Source organism: Dromiciops gliroides, chromosome 4 (genome assembly GCF_019393635.1).
Source record: "Dromiciops gliroides isolate mDroGli1 chromosome 4, mDroGli1.pri, whole genome shotgun sequence".
Classification (NCBI taxonomy): domain Eukaryota; kingdom Metazoa; phylum Chordata; class Mammalia; order Microbiotheria; family Microbiotheriidae; genus Dromiciops; species Dromiciops gliroides.
The window spans coordinates 237462750-237477122 of NC_057864.1; the positions used below are offsets into that span (position 1 = coordinate 237462750).

At 44.2% G+C, this 14373-nt stretch overlaps 3 protein-coding genes across 3 annotated transcripts; 1 reads left to right on the top strand and 2 right to left on the bottom strand.

Moving 5' to 3' along the window:
* Positions 1 to 10367: 10367 nt before the first annotated feature.
* LOC122753314 (histone H2B type 2-E) lies at positions 10368 to 10798 on the bottom strand. Its single transcript, XM_044000672.1, has one exon. It carries the CDS (start codon positions 10783 to 10785, stop codon positions 10405 to 10407), a length of 381 nt encoding a protein of 126 aa, XP_043856607.1. The 5' UTR covers positions 10786 to 10798; the 3' UTR covers positions 10368 to 10404.
* Positions 10799 to 10898: 100 nt separating this feature from the next.
* LOC122753309 (histone H2A type 1-like) lies at positions 10899 to 11891 on the top strand. The gene has a single exon (XM_044000668.1). The coding sequence runs from the start codon at positions 11135 to 11137 to the stop codon at positions 11525 to 11527; it is 393 nt and encodes a 130-aa protein (XP_043856603.1). The 5' UTR covers positions 10899 to 11134; the 3' UTR covers positions 11528 to 11891.
* Positions 11892 to 12620: 729 nt separating this feature from the next.
* Positions 12621 to 13366, bottom strand: LOC122753306 (histone H1.2-like). The gene has a single exon (XM_044000664.1). It carries the CDS (start codon positions 13364 to 13366, stop codon positions 12704 to 12706), a length of 663 nt encoding a protein of 220 aa, XP_043856599.1. The 3' UTR covers positions 12621 to 12703.
* Positions 13367 to 14373: the final 1007 nt, after the last annotated feature.

Genomic DNA, 14373 nt, shown 5'->3' on the forward strand with positions numbered 1-14373 from the left:
CATACGTGTTCCAGGAGCAAGGGGGAAAAGGGGAGGGGGAACAAGGTCAAACCAAAGGAAAAGGAAACAGGGGAGTGAGAGTCAGATGTTTCAAATCTCACAGTTCCCACTGACTCCCCTCTCCAGGCCCCTGTCTCTAAAGATAAGGATGACAGGGTTAAAATTTATCTTCGCCTATGTTGGGAAGTCAAAGAAATAATTGGCAATTAAACTTAAAGGAGACAGTGAGAATTTTGCAAGCAATAAACTTCTAACAAACTATACTGGGGCAGGTCTGGGTACCTTCCAGACCCCATGGTCAGAGTTTAATCTGACTCAAATCCATAATCATATCATACAAATGGATACAGAAGTTTCCTTTTTTTTAGCAAGACAAACCACAGGATACCACAAATCTACAAAGGGGCATGACATGGGAGGCAAAAAGGTGCAGTAAAGGTGGGAAAATGACAAAACCCCTGTACAAGGGGAGAAGCAGAGCCAAGGCAAAAGCCACATTATTTTCCCTTGGTAACTACTAGACCATGAAGCTATGATGGTCTCCTTATAACGGTCCTAGCTACACAGACCTAGTGCAGACTTGTGCCTGTCTTGATTCCCAAGAACATACAGGACGTCCAGGTTGGCATGCAAACAATATATTGTGTCATCTGGGCTTGGGAGGTGCCCTTTACATATTCAGGGCCTCCTGCAAAATTCGGGTCCAATGTTTCTGGAAAATATGACAACCCAAAAGGAGAAATTCAGTGGATCCCTTAGTCCTTAACATAATAAATTAATCGATACTGAATTCCTTATTTATTTAAAGTCTTGAGTTCCAAACTCTATCCCTTTGTCATTCCCTCCCTCCCTCCCCTTCCCTGCTCCCCAAGGTTGCAAGCAATCAGTATAGGCTATACATGTACAATTATGTAAAAGTAATTGTACATAAAAAGCCTCAAATTTTAAAAAAGCGCAAAACAGCATGCTTCGACTGTGTTCAATCAATATCAATTCTTTCTCTGGAATGATTTCCTTTTCATAGATAACTTTGCTTGTAACTTAAGTAGGCAGTCAAGTTCTATTAATGTACCTAGTTGTTTGGCATATTATGTGACCACACATTTAGACTAAAAACAGTAAAATATTACATACATACATACATTGTGCTCATATCTTCTATCGACTACTTGCTCTGATTATAGAAATTTGCTATAAAAGAAAAAGCAGGGACATGATTATAACAGCCGGGAGAAAACATTCTTAGTTTTGTTTTATGTCAGCTAAGAGTCACAAGTGATAATCATTTGTAATTTCACCTCATAGTCAGATAAATTCAGGAATAGCCAGATGGGAAACATTTCCCATGCAGCAGGAATACATTGGGGAAACTAAGCCAGAAGGATCTTACTTTTATTGTCCTCTTGGCTTTTTCTCAGATATGTCCACCTATAGTAGCACATTCCCTCTGAGTAACTTGTGGCACTCTCTCTGAGTGGTGATACATCAGACAACTAACTATATCTGAATTCAAAACTCAAAGCAATACTAATTACAGTGCCAAGATATTTTATTTTAAATAGCAAATTTTTACTCTCATGGAGCTGCATTGAACAAAAGAAAAAAAAGTTTACCAGGAGACACATGTACATGTAAGAAGTTTTACATAACATATTTAACTTGCTTTTTTTCCTTTTCTTCTTCTTGAGTTTAAATTTATCCTGGTGTAAAGATCAATCATTAGAAATTACTTCTCGGGGCACCTAGGTAGCACAGTGGATAAAGCACTTGGTCTTGGATTCAGGAGGACCTGAGTTCAAATCCAGCCTCAGACACTTGACACTTACTAACTGTATGACCCTGGGTAAGTCACTTAATTCCCATTGCCCCGGCCCCCCCAAATATTTCTCTATAGTAAGAAAACTTATAAATTCTCAGTAAGACCATTCCTTCCGTAGGAATTTCATAATTAACATAGTCTACAACAACAACGGGTAGGAATCTCATATAATTTACAGTTGTTTCTAATTTTAACACACGCAAAAAAATTTAAAAGTTACAATAAAATTGACCAGTACTTTACAAGACTGCAAATATCCAACTAGATGTTCCAATCAATTACTTTTTGGTTCTTCCTGGATTCACAAAGACCACACACTTAAAGTGACAGTATTCTCTCCCCCCCCCCCCAACCCCCACCCAAAAGTTTACTATCAAATTCTCTGTTTACTCTGTCAGTGCAAACAGGGTACAATTTTCTTTTAACTTGCTTTCACCAATCACATGAAATTCTCTCTACTTATTCTCTCTCACCCACTCCCTGATACAGAAACACAGTGGTAAGGCTTCTTTATCTCTTATCTTCTGCGGGGGGGGGGGGGGGGGAACCCCACCCTCCCTCAAAAAAAAAAAACAAAAACAAATGTAGAAACAGTATGGTTCAATCTGCATTCAGAATTCAGAGTTCTTTTTTCTGGATGTAGAGAACATTTTCCATCATGAATCCTTTGGAGTTGTCTTGGATCATTGTGTATGGCACAGGTGGATTTGAGTCAGTTCAGATTCTGAGGATGGGGTCCCTGTTATAGTCAGATCATTCTGTTCATATTTTATTCCATAGATTATAATAGAAATCATGTATCTTGTTTTACTGAACCTGATGTACCCTGATACCACCCCTTTCCCACCCTTGACTACATTCCAAACCCCCAGTCCTTGTTATGGGTTAGTTATGCTGTTGCTATGACCAGGCAGGAGATGTCTCTTGCCAGTGTGGACCCCACCCAGATACTACCTCCCCTTTTTGCATTCCTAAGTCCTAACTCTGTTACCAGCTTCTTGTACCATCACTCCCTTCTTCCCCCTTGTCCCTCCTTACCAGGTGGAGTGGTTTGGAGTGGTTTCACCCCTCCCATGGTTTCACCCTTTCTCCCTCCCTTGGTTTGACCTTTCCTCCCTCCCCTTGGACATCACTGAGCATGCATTCATACCCTGATCACAAGCTGAACACACACCCTGGGTGAGACAGGATTGGATGTTAGATTGTGAGCTCACCCTGTGCATGAGGTGATCGCCCCCCTCAAAACTTCCATAAAAACCCATTATTGTGCTCCTCATCTCTTCCTTGAGTTTGCCCCTTCTCATGAGAATGTAATAAATCTGCCTCTGCTTGACTTGGTGGTATCATTGAATTATTCGGGTAAACTGAGGCAATTTTGTCCCAAACAATTGTATTGCTGAGAAGAGTGAAGTCTATCATAGTTGATCATCGAACAACATTTCTGTTAGGGTACAATGTTTTGATTCTGCTCACTTCACTCAGCATCAGTCCACTTAAGTCTTTTCAGGTTTTCTGACATCTACCTACTCATCATTTCTTACAACACAATAGTATTCTATTACATTCATATACCACAAGTTGTTCAGCCATTCCCCTATTGATGGGCATTCTTTCGTTTTCCAATTCTTGGCCACCACAAAGAGAGCTGTACATATGGGGCCTTTTCCCTATACAAAGAGCTTTGTAGAAGACCAATATGTACAAAAAATATTTATAGTTACTCTTTGTAGTGACAAAGAACAGGAAACAAAAGAGTTGTCTACCTATTGTGGGGAAGGGGCTAAAAAAGCAAGCAATGAAATGGAATGGAATTCTGAGATAAGAAATGACAGGATAGTTTTAGATGAACCTGGGAAGAGAAGAAAGAGCTCTGTGAATTTGATATAGAGTGCAGTGAGCAGAACTGACAGAAGATTCTATTTAAGAATAACAGCAGTGAATAAAGCACCAGCCATGGATTCAGGAGGACCTAAGTTCAAATCTAGCCTCAGACACTTGACACTTTCTAGCTGTGTGACCCTGGGAAAGTCACTTAACCCTCAATGCCCTGAAAAAAATTAAATTAAAAACAATTAAAAAGAATAACAGGGGGCAGCTAGGTGGTGTAGTGGATAAAGCACTGGCACTGGATTCAGGAGGACCTGAGTTCAAATCCAGACTCAGACACTTGACACTTACTAGCTGTGTGACCTTGGGCAAGTCACTTAACCCCAATTGCCTCCCTTAAAAAAAAAAAGGCAATGAAGAAATTTTTTGCCATCCACCCCCACTTAGGTTTCGTAGCTTCGATTCACTTGATCTCTGCCTCAGCAACACCCCACCCCTCCTCCCACCTGTGACCAGCCTCCCTTCTATTGACTGTAATTATATCCACACTGCCGGGGGTGGGGCCCAGGAGGAGACCCACCTTACTTAACTAGCTTTACTTAGGGACTTTAGCACCCCAACCCAATATCTTGGCCTCACAATCCGGAAACACTGAGGGTTGAGGCTCAATAGTGGTGTCAGTGGAATGAACGGGTTTGTACAACTTAGTGACTTTTGGGGGGAAAAGATCCAGCTTGCTTTCCAGGAAAGTAGGAAAGTGGAAGTAGGAAAGAGATGGTGGGGAATGGGGGGGGGGGGGAAGGGAATATAGGTTTAGTCCAAAGATTTTTTTTTCCCATTCAACCAATTTCCTTCATATACTAGATGCAGTGATGTGGTCTGTGCAAAAGTATCCGGTTTCAAATAATTAAAGTCATCTATTTTATCTTTTGTAATTGACTCTACATCCTGTTTGGTTAAGTATACACCTCATTCATAGCTGTGAGAGGAACACGATCTATTTTTCCTCCCTCTTTGAACACTATATTCTTTCATATCAATATATATCCATTTAGAATGTATTGTTCAGTAGAAGAGAAGGTTAAGCCTAGTTGCTTCCAGATAGCCTTCCAGTCTTCCAGAAGTTTTTTGTTTCATTTTGTTTTTTTGTTTTACCAAATAAAGATTTTCCCTATTAGATAACTTATGTTTTCTAGTTTATCAAACGCTGGGTAATTAAGTTCTATTGTTTCTGTTGATCTAGCTATTTTTAAAAAAATACCAGATGACCGATCACAGCTGCTTTGTAACGTACTTTGAGGTCTTAAAGGGATATTTCCCCATTGTCCTTACTACTTTTCATCATTTCCCTTTGTGAGAAAATAATGGTGTGTGACCCTGGGCAAGTCACTTAACTTTCATTGCCCTGAAAAAAAAAAAAAAGGTTTTGGAATGCTCAAAGGCCCCTGCTCTAGAGGATTGATTGGATTGACTGATTTAGATGGTTAACTCACTTAAAGTTAATTCAATTAAAACCACACCTGCCTGGCACTCAAAAGAGTGTGTTCTTAGAGGGTGTGAACTCTGACCTTAAAACAGGACCACTCTCAGGTCCAGTGAACCAGTGGATTTGGTGGATGCTACCTAATTAGCTTGAAGCAGTGTGTAAGGACCACCTCTCCCAACTAGGAGGAAGCTTCCACTCTCAGTTTGGCTCCCAACCGGCTGGTGGAGGAGACCTTGAGGAAGAACCAGGCCAGGCTGGAACTCTCAGCTTAGATAGGCCTTTTCTTAACTTTCTGAGCCAAGTATTCTCTTTTTTATTAATACTTGGTGTGCTTTAATAAATGCTTAATGCCCCAAACTGGTGCTAAACCTTCTAATTAACTCCAGCTAATTTTCCCTAAAGTTGGGACAGAGATGAGGCCACCACACATTTAATTTTAAATGTCACACCTTGATATTCTGTATCATTTGCTTTTCCAGTGCATTTTGCCATAATTATTTCCAGGTTTCAAAAATATGCTCTTGTTAATTTGATTGGTGTGGTATTAAAAATGTAAATTACTTTTGGTAGTATTCTCATGGCCTAACCATGAGTAAATACCCAATGATTAAGGTAATTCTTACTATTCATACTATTCACTTCCAGAGAAAGAACTGATATTGATTGAACACAGACTGAAGCATGCTATTTTGTGCTTTCTCTCTTTTTTTTCCTTGAGTCTTTTTATGTAACATTACTAATATGTTAATAATATTATAATAATATGGTAATGTTTTACATAAATGCACATGCAACCTTGGGGAGGGGAGAGGGTAAGGAGAGAAGAAATGAGAGAGAGGTAGAATTTGTTTTTGTTTTTGTGGGCTTTTGCAGGGCAGTGAGGGTTAAGTGACTTGCCCAGGGTCACACAGCTAGTAAGTGTCAAGTGTCAAAAGTCAGATTTGAACTCAGGTTCTCCTGAATCCAGGGCTGGTACTTTATCCACTGAGCCACCTAGCTGCCGCTGAGAGATAGAATTTGGAACTCAAAACTTTAAATAAATTCCTCAAGCATTCTTTTTTTGTGTGTGTGAGGCAATTGGGGTTAAGTGACTTGCCTAGGGTCACACAGCTAGTAAGTGTTAGGTGTCTGAGGTCGAATTTGAACTCAGGTCCTCCTGAATCCAGGGCCAGTGCCCTATCCACTGTGCCACCTAGCTGCTTCTACCACCTAGGTGCCCCCTCAAGAATTCTAAGACACACACACAGATATATTGCTTATAGAGAATGACAATATTTCACTACAGCATTCTTTGTTTTTTTCATTGCTAAGTGAGTGCTTTAAAAACTGCATTAAACCCTTCATGACCTGTTGTGTGATTTGACAAGGGGATCTATTTCTGGTCATCCTTTGAACCACATGTACTTTTCTTTTCTTTTCCAAATGTATGCACATATACCAAGTAGAGTCATTTAAGTTATTTTGTGAAAGAGGTGGTAATTATTTCCTCTATCTTTTTCATTTAAAAAAAAATCATGATTTAGGAGTTTCTTGACAACTAATTAAAACAATTCTAATATGAAATCCTAAATTTAACTCAAAACCTTATAAGCAATTACTAAAACATATCTAAAGATATTTACTAAAAGTCATCCAAAGCCTGTGTATTTAGGACATTTATATGGCTAGGTATCTTTGTATATCCAAATGAACCCTATAGAAGTCCACTCCTTCTCAATTACCTTCAAGATAAAATTAAAATATGTAATTTGGAAAAATCATCTTTACTTGACCTTTTCCATTGTTTTTCACTGGAATAAGAGCTGAAATTCTAAGGTTACTAATAAAATTACAGTTATTACTATACTCAGTAGAGAAAAGTTTTATTTAGTTTTACTTTTTAAGCCTTTTTTTTTTTTGCAGGGCAATGGGGGTTAAGTGACTTTCCCAGGGTCACACAGCTGGTAAGTGTCCAGTGTCTGAGGCAAGATTTGAACCCAGGTACTCCTGAATCCAGGGCCAGTGCTTTATCCACTGCACCACCTAGCTGCCCCCTAAGCCTTTTTTCATTTTTAAGAATTGCCTGTTATTAAATCTTCCCTCCATCTTGGAAAGAAATAGGCTTGTTAAATCAGGAAGAAAATGATTTAGGATGAGTAAAATTTCATTTTAGGAGCATATATTGCCTTACCACTGTGTTTCTGTATCAGGGAGTGGGTGAGAGAGAATAAGTAGAGAGAATTTCATGTGATTGGTGAAAGCAAGTTAAAAGAAAATTGTACCCTGTTTGCACTGACAGAGTAAACAGAGAATTTGATAGTAAACTTTTGGGTGGGGGTTGGGGGGGGGGGGAGAGAATACTGTCACTTTAAGTGTGTGGTCTTTGTGAATCCAGGAAGAACCAAAAAGTAATTGATTGGAACATCTAGTTGGATATTTGCAGTCTTGTAAAGTACTGGTCAATTTTATTGTAACTTTTAAATTTTTTTGCGTGTGTTAAAATTAGAAACAACTGTAAATTATATGAGATTCCTACCCGTTGTTGTTGTAGACTATGTTAATTATGAAATTCCTACGGAAGGAATGGTCTTACTGAGAATTTATAAGTTTTCTTACTATAGAGAAATATTTGGGGGGGCCGGGGCAATGGGAATTAAGTGACTTACCCAGGGTCATACAGTTAGTAAGTGTCAAGTGTCTGAGGCTGGATTTGAACTCAGGTCCTCCTGAATCCAAGACCAAGTGCTTTATCCACTGTGCTACCTAGGTGCCCCGAGAAGTAATTTCTAATGATTGATCTTTACACCAGGATAAATTTAAACTCAAGAAGAAGAAAAGGAAAAAAAGCAAGTTAAATATGTTATGTAAAACTTCTTACATGTACATGTGTCTCCTGGTAAACTTTTTTTTCTTTTGTTCAATGCAGCTCCATGAGAGTAAAAATTTGCTATTTAAAATAAAATATCTTGGCACTGTAATTAGTATTGCTTTGAGTTTTGAATTCAGATATAGTTAGTTGTCTGATGTATCACCACTCAGAGAGAGTGCCACAAGTTACTCAGAGGGAATGTGCTACTATAGGTGGACATATCTGAGAAAAAGCCAAGAGGACAATAAAAGTAAGATCCTTCTGGCTTAGTTTCCCCAATGTATTCCTGCTGCATGGGAAATGTTTCCCATCTGGCTATTCCTGAATTTATCTGACTATGAGGTGAAATTACAAATGATTATCACTTGTGACTCTTAGCTGACATAAAACAAAACTAAGAATGTTTTCTCCCGGCTGTTATAATCATGTCCCTGCTTTTTCTTTTATAGCAAATTTCTATAATCAGAGCAAGTAGTCGATAGAAGATATGAGCACAATGTATGTATGTATGTAATATTTTACTGTTTTTAGTCTAAATGTGTGGTCACATAATATGCCAAACAACTAGGTACATTAATAGAACTTGACTGCCTACTTAAGTTACAAGCAAAGTTATCTATGAAAAGGAAATCATTCCAGAGAAAGAATTGATATTGATTGAACACAGTCGAAGCATGCTGTTTTGCGCTTTTTTAAAATTTGAGGCTTTTTATGTACAATTACTTTTACATAATTGTACATGTATAGCCTATACTGATTGCTTGCAACCTTGGGGAGCAGGGAAGGGGAGGGAGGGAGGGAATGACAAAGGGATAGAGTTTGGAACTCAAGACTTTAAATAAATAAGGAATTCAGTATCGATTAATTTATTATGTTAAGGACTAAGGGATCCACTGAATTTCTCCTTTTGGGTTGTCATATTTTCCAGAAACATTGGACCCGAATTTTGCAGGAGGCCCTGAATATGTAAAGGGCACCTCCCAAGCCCAGATGACACAATATATTGTTTGCATGCCAACCTGGACGTCCTGTATGTTCTTGGGAATCAAGACAGGCACAAGTCTGCACTAGGTCTGTGTAGCTAGGACCGTTATAAGGAGACCATCATAGCTTCATGGTCTAGTAGTTACCAAGGGAAAATAATGTGGCTTTTGCCTTGGCTCTGCTTCTCCCCTTGTACAGGGGTTTTGTCATTTTCCCACCTTTACTGCACCTTTTTGCCTCCCATGTCATGCCCCTTTGTAGATTTGTGGTATCCTGTGGTTTGTCTTGCTAAAAAAAAGGAAACTTCTGTATCCATTTGTATGATATGATTATGGATTTGAGTCAGATTAAACTCTGACCATGGGGTCTGGAAGGTACCCAGACCTGCCCCAGTATAGTTTGTTAGAAGTTTATTGCTTGCAAAATTCTCACTGTCTCCTTTAAGTTTAATTGCCAATTATTTCTTTGACTTCCCAACATAGGCGAAGATAAATTTTAACCCTGTCATCCTTATCTTTAGAGACAGGGGCCTGGAGAGGGGAGTCAGTGGGAACTGTGAGATTTGAAACATCTGACTCTCACTCCCCTGTTTCCTTTTCCTTTGGTTTGACCTTGTTCCCCCTCCCCTTTTCCCCCTTGCTCCTGGAACACGTATGCATGTCTCCATACGCACCCTGGGTGAGACAGGATTGGATGTTAGATTGTGAGCTCATCCACCCTAGGTGTACGTGGGGACAGTCCTTTTCAAGATTACTATAAAAACCTAGAGGATTGGGCATATCTTTGCAAGACTTCAATGTGTAATTGGGTTTTGCCCGTCCTCATGAGGATGTAATAAATCTGTCTCTGCTTGACTTGGTGGTCTCCTCGAGTTATTTGGGTAAACTGAGGCAGTTTGCTCCATACACATTGTTAACCCTTTGAGTTCCACATGTATGTTCATTTCTCTTTTAATAAACCTAATTTTACGAAGTTGTGACACTCTGACAATTCTTAGTCTGATTATGAGTGCACCCTTCTCTAGGAAAAGTTAGCTCTAAATTCAATTAACAGTCTATTAAATCTATGTTATTGGGGGCATCTAGGTGGCGCAGTGGATAACGCACCTGACCCGGATTCAGGGACTTGACACTTACGAAGTGTGTGACTCTTGGCAAATCACTTAAGCCTCATTGCCCCGCCAAAAAAAGGGGGGGGGGGGGATAAAAGTCTAGGTTACGTATAGATTCAGTGGGTAAGATCATTTAGAGTAAAAAATAATGTACCTGAGGAGCTGAGAAAAAAAGTGACGTACATCACCATCTTTGCTGTCTACAGAAGATAAGAGACAAAGAAGCACACAAACCCAGTCCCAGTGTTAAAGCTCTTGTTTTGAGAGGGTGGGTGGCTCTGAAAAGAGCCCTTGGGGTTGTAGTTGGAAGGCACTAGCTGCCAAGCAGTCTACTTGGAGCTGGTGTACTTGGTGACGGCCTTGGTGCCCTCGGACACGGCGTGCTTAGCCAGCTCGCCGGGCAGCAGCAGGCGCACGGCCGTCTGGATCTCCCGGGACGTGATGGTGGAACGCTTGTTGTAGTGCGCCAGGCGGGAAGCCTCGCCGGCGATGCGCTCGAAGATGTCGTTGACGAAGGAGTTCATGATGCCCATGGCCTTGGAGGAGATGCCCGTGTCGGGGTGGACCTGCTTCAGCACTTTGTACACGTAGATGGAGTAGCTCTCCTTGCGGCTGCGCTTGCGCTTCTTGCCATCCTTCTTCTGCGCCTTGGTCACAGCCTTCTTGGAGCCCTTCTTCGGGGCGGGAGCGGACTTGGCGGGTTCAGGCATCCTGAAGAGAGAAAGCGAACTCCGCAACTCGAGAGAAAAGCGAAGAGACACTGCTTCGTCCCAGTTGTCTGCTCTACTTGTAGTGCGCGTATTCAAATGAGGGATTGCGAAGCTCTACCGTTTGATTGGACGAAGCGTGTTAAGCCGCTTCCCTATGGGGAGGAGCATATGCAAACGACCAGATGCCCGGTCTGCTTTCCAATTGGCTGGTTGCTGGAAAGCGGCTTCGAACCAATCGGACAGCGTCGCTCAGTTTACCGCTCGATAGCATAATAGGTCCTGCGCCTCTGGAAAGGGGGCAAGCCCGTTCATTTCTCCGGTCTCGTCGAGTCTGTAGGTTTCGTTCGCCATGTCTGGACGCGGAAAGCAGGGAGGCAAAGCCCGCGCTAAGGCCAAGTCTCGTTCTTCTCGGGCAGGTCTCCAGTTCCCAGTGGGTCGTGTGCACCGATTGCTCCGCAAAGGCAACTACTCGGAGCGAGTGGGCGCCGGGGCACCGGTGTACTTGGCAGCTGTCCTGGAGTACCTGACGGCTGAGATCCTGGAGCTGGCTGGCAACGCGGCCCGTGACAACAAGAAGACGCGTATCATTCCCCGCCATCTTCAGCTGGCTATCCGCAACGACGAAGAGCTCAACAAGTTGCTGGGCAAAGTCACCATCGCCCAGGGCGGCGTTCTGCCCAACATTCAGGCCGTGCTGTTGCCCAAAAAGACCGAGAGCCACCACAAAGCCAAGGGCAAGTAGAGGGCTCATGCGGCACAGCCGACACCAAAGGCTCTTTTCAGAGCCACCCACTCGTTTCCAGGAAAAAAGCTGTTCACGAGGTCTGTCATCCACTTTTCTTCCCCAGTGGTGTTAGCTTCCAGAACGCAAGTTTTTTGGGTGGGCAGAACGCCTGCAACTTTCTAAAGGTCCCTGGCCGAAGGAAAAGCTACCCTTGTCTGTACCTTTCGCCCCGTGAAGCCCGGATGGATGTAGGTGTGCCACCAAAGCATGTTAAGCTAAGGTGGTTTCTGGGTGGCCCAAGTCCTTAATTAGGTGTCTGTTGATCGCTCTAGTGACCGGCCAAAGTGTGGAAGCTGCACTTACATCAGTAGGGGCGGGCGTCCTTTTGCCCTTTTTTTTTTTTTTTTTTTTAAATTGGTGAGTGATTTGCCCAGGGTCACACAGCTAGTAAGTGGTTAAGTGTCCGAGACCGGATTTGAACGGGCGTCCTTTCGAATAAGGAACTTGGGGGAGTCGCGGGCTTAGGGGCGGGCGAAGGTGTGTGGACTGGGCAGAAAGTAGGTCTGTTCGAAATAAAAGTCCTAGCGCAGGCATGACAGGCTGAGAAACCCAAAACAAAGTTGCATTGCGGGACGAGAGAAAAGATGAGGCGCGGGGCCCCCAAGACTTTCATGGTGGCGCAGTGGATAGATAATAAAGCACACCGGCCTTGGATTCAGGAGTACCCGAGTTCAAATACAGCCTCGGGCACTTGACAGTTTTACTAGCTAACCCTCATTGCCCCGCAAGGTGCCTGAGTTCCAGGCCGTAAGGAAGAAGGTTGGCCACACAGCACCACTCCGGAGCTAGCAGAAGTGCAATGCTAATAACAATCCCTCAGCCGAACGCGCTGTTGCTCCGAAAGGCTACCGCCCCCCCCCCCCCCCACCGCGCGATGGGGAGCTTAAGTTAAAAGTGTGTTGCTGCTTGGACTCTCGTGACAAGCACTCACTCACTCCCCCTACCGCTCAAGTTGCGCACACCCTCCCTGTACTCCACACGCGAGCGCATCTAGCTTGGGTACCGCCACCCGCCCACCCCCGTAACAGCCCTGCACAAAGAGCGTGTTCAGTAGCTCCTTTTCTTTGAAACTGTGGGGTGGCTCTGAAAAGAGCCTTTGAGGCTTCTAAAAGCGGAATTGTTCCGTAGCACCCTTCACTTCTTCTTTGGCGCTGCCTTCTTAGGCTTCGCCGCCTTGGGCTTAGCCCCCTTAGGCTTGACCAGCTTGGCCTTGGCCGGGCTCTTAGCCACTTTTTTAGGCTTGGCGGCTTTGGGCTTCTTCGGGCTCTTGGTCGCCTTCTTGGCTCCCACCGCAGCCGGCTTCTTGAGCTTCTTGGGCGTCTTTTTCACGCTCTTCTTAGCAGCTCCCGCCCCCGCCGCCTTCTTGGGCTTCTTGGCAGCAGCGCCAGCGGGCTTCTTGGCCTTGGCCGCAGCGGTCTTCTTCCCCTTAGCTTTGCCCTCGCCGGCAGAGGCCTTCTTGTTGAGCTTGAAGGAGCCGGAAGCGCCGGTGCCTTTGGTCTGCACCAAAGTGCCTTTGCTCACCAGGCTCTTGAGCCCCAGCTTGATGCGGCTGTTGTTCTTCTCTACGTCGTAGCCGGCGGCCGCCAGCGCCTTCTTGAGGGCGGCCAGAGACACGCCGCTGCGCTCCTTGGACGCTTCCACCGCCTTAGTGATCAGCTCGGACACGGGGGGTCCCGCAGCCTTGCGCCGGGCTCCTCCCGAGCCGGCGGGCTTCTTGGCCGCCTTCTTCTTGACGGGAGTCTTCTCGGCCGGCGCGGGGGCCGGAGCGGCCGGGGCGGCGGGCGCAGTCTCAGACATGGCTTTCCGCTCTGACGGGCTCAAAATCAGAAAAACGAGGAAAGACAGACCACCACACTGTCTATTGCCGACAACGCTGGGCCCGGGAGTATATATAGACAAGCGAGCCGTGCTGTGATTGGTGCGCTGTGCAACCCGCCTTCTCAGTCACTTACAGCCACTCGACTCTCCTTCGTGGTTGTGTTTCTTACCCCTGAAAAAAAGGGAAAAATACAAAAATCCCCGGCACGCAATCGAGCTATTTCTATCCGAACCTGAAGCGAGAAGACTCTGGGTTCGTGTGCCGCTCGCCTTCTCTCGGCAACCTCAAAGACTGCACTCGGAGCCTTCCCCAATCCCCCCAACTCTCCACAAAACTCAGCTCAGATGGAGACAACTCCCTGTGTTTCCTTCAAATTCGAGAGTTGCCCTTTTGCTCCCGGTGCCCTTTCCTCCGCCGCCTAGTTACACACACGCCTGACTTCTCATTCATTCCAAAACGAAAAAGATTCTCTTCACATTTACATCGAAATCGTGTTTCTCAGTGAAGGAAGTAGCACAGGCTCTCCTGCGATTTCCGCATAGGGATTCATGGGAATGAGATGCAGCAAGAAGGGACAGCAGGGCCTTTGGAGGGGCCTTGGACCACTCATTTGAGGGAGCAGAGTTTCGTCTCTTGCATTTCAAGCGGTTTAGCACCTGAGAAAGGCCAACATTTCGGTCGTGGTGGGAAGGGGACGGAGGGAGGGGGGTAGGGGGGGGGCGGCGGAGAGAAGACTAGGAGAACAGAATCTTGGAGTTGCAAGGGAACCCAGGTGCCACCTAATCCACGCTGTACCAGGGCAAGACTTCACACTGCTCCACGTACCCCAACAAGTGGCCAATATGCGGCCTTTGCTGGGAGGGGAGGAGGGGTATCAGCCACGGAAGCACTCCCTTGCAGTTAAGGATAGCTCTAAATACTTAAGAAGCTTTTCCTCCCAACAAAAGCCAACGTCTGCCCCTCTGCACCTGAACCAGCTTAATTA

Excerpts from the sequence above, each read along its gene's own strand:
- LOC122753314 (XM_044000672.1), bottom strand. The coding sequence starts at position 10,785 with ATGCCTGAACCCGCCAAGTCCGCTCCCGCCCCGAAGAAGGGCTCCAAG.
- LOC122753309 (XM_044000668.1), top strand. The coding sequence starts at position 11,135 with ATGTCTGGACGCGGAAAGCAGGGAGGCAAAGCCCGCGCTAAGGCCAAG.
- LOC122753306 (XM_044000664.1), bottom strand. The coding sequence starts at position 13,366 with ATGTCTGAGACTGCGCCCGCCGCCCCGGCCGCTCCGGCCCCCGCGCCG.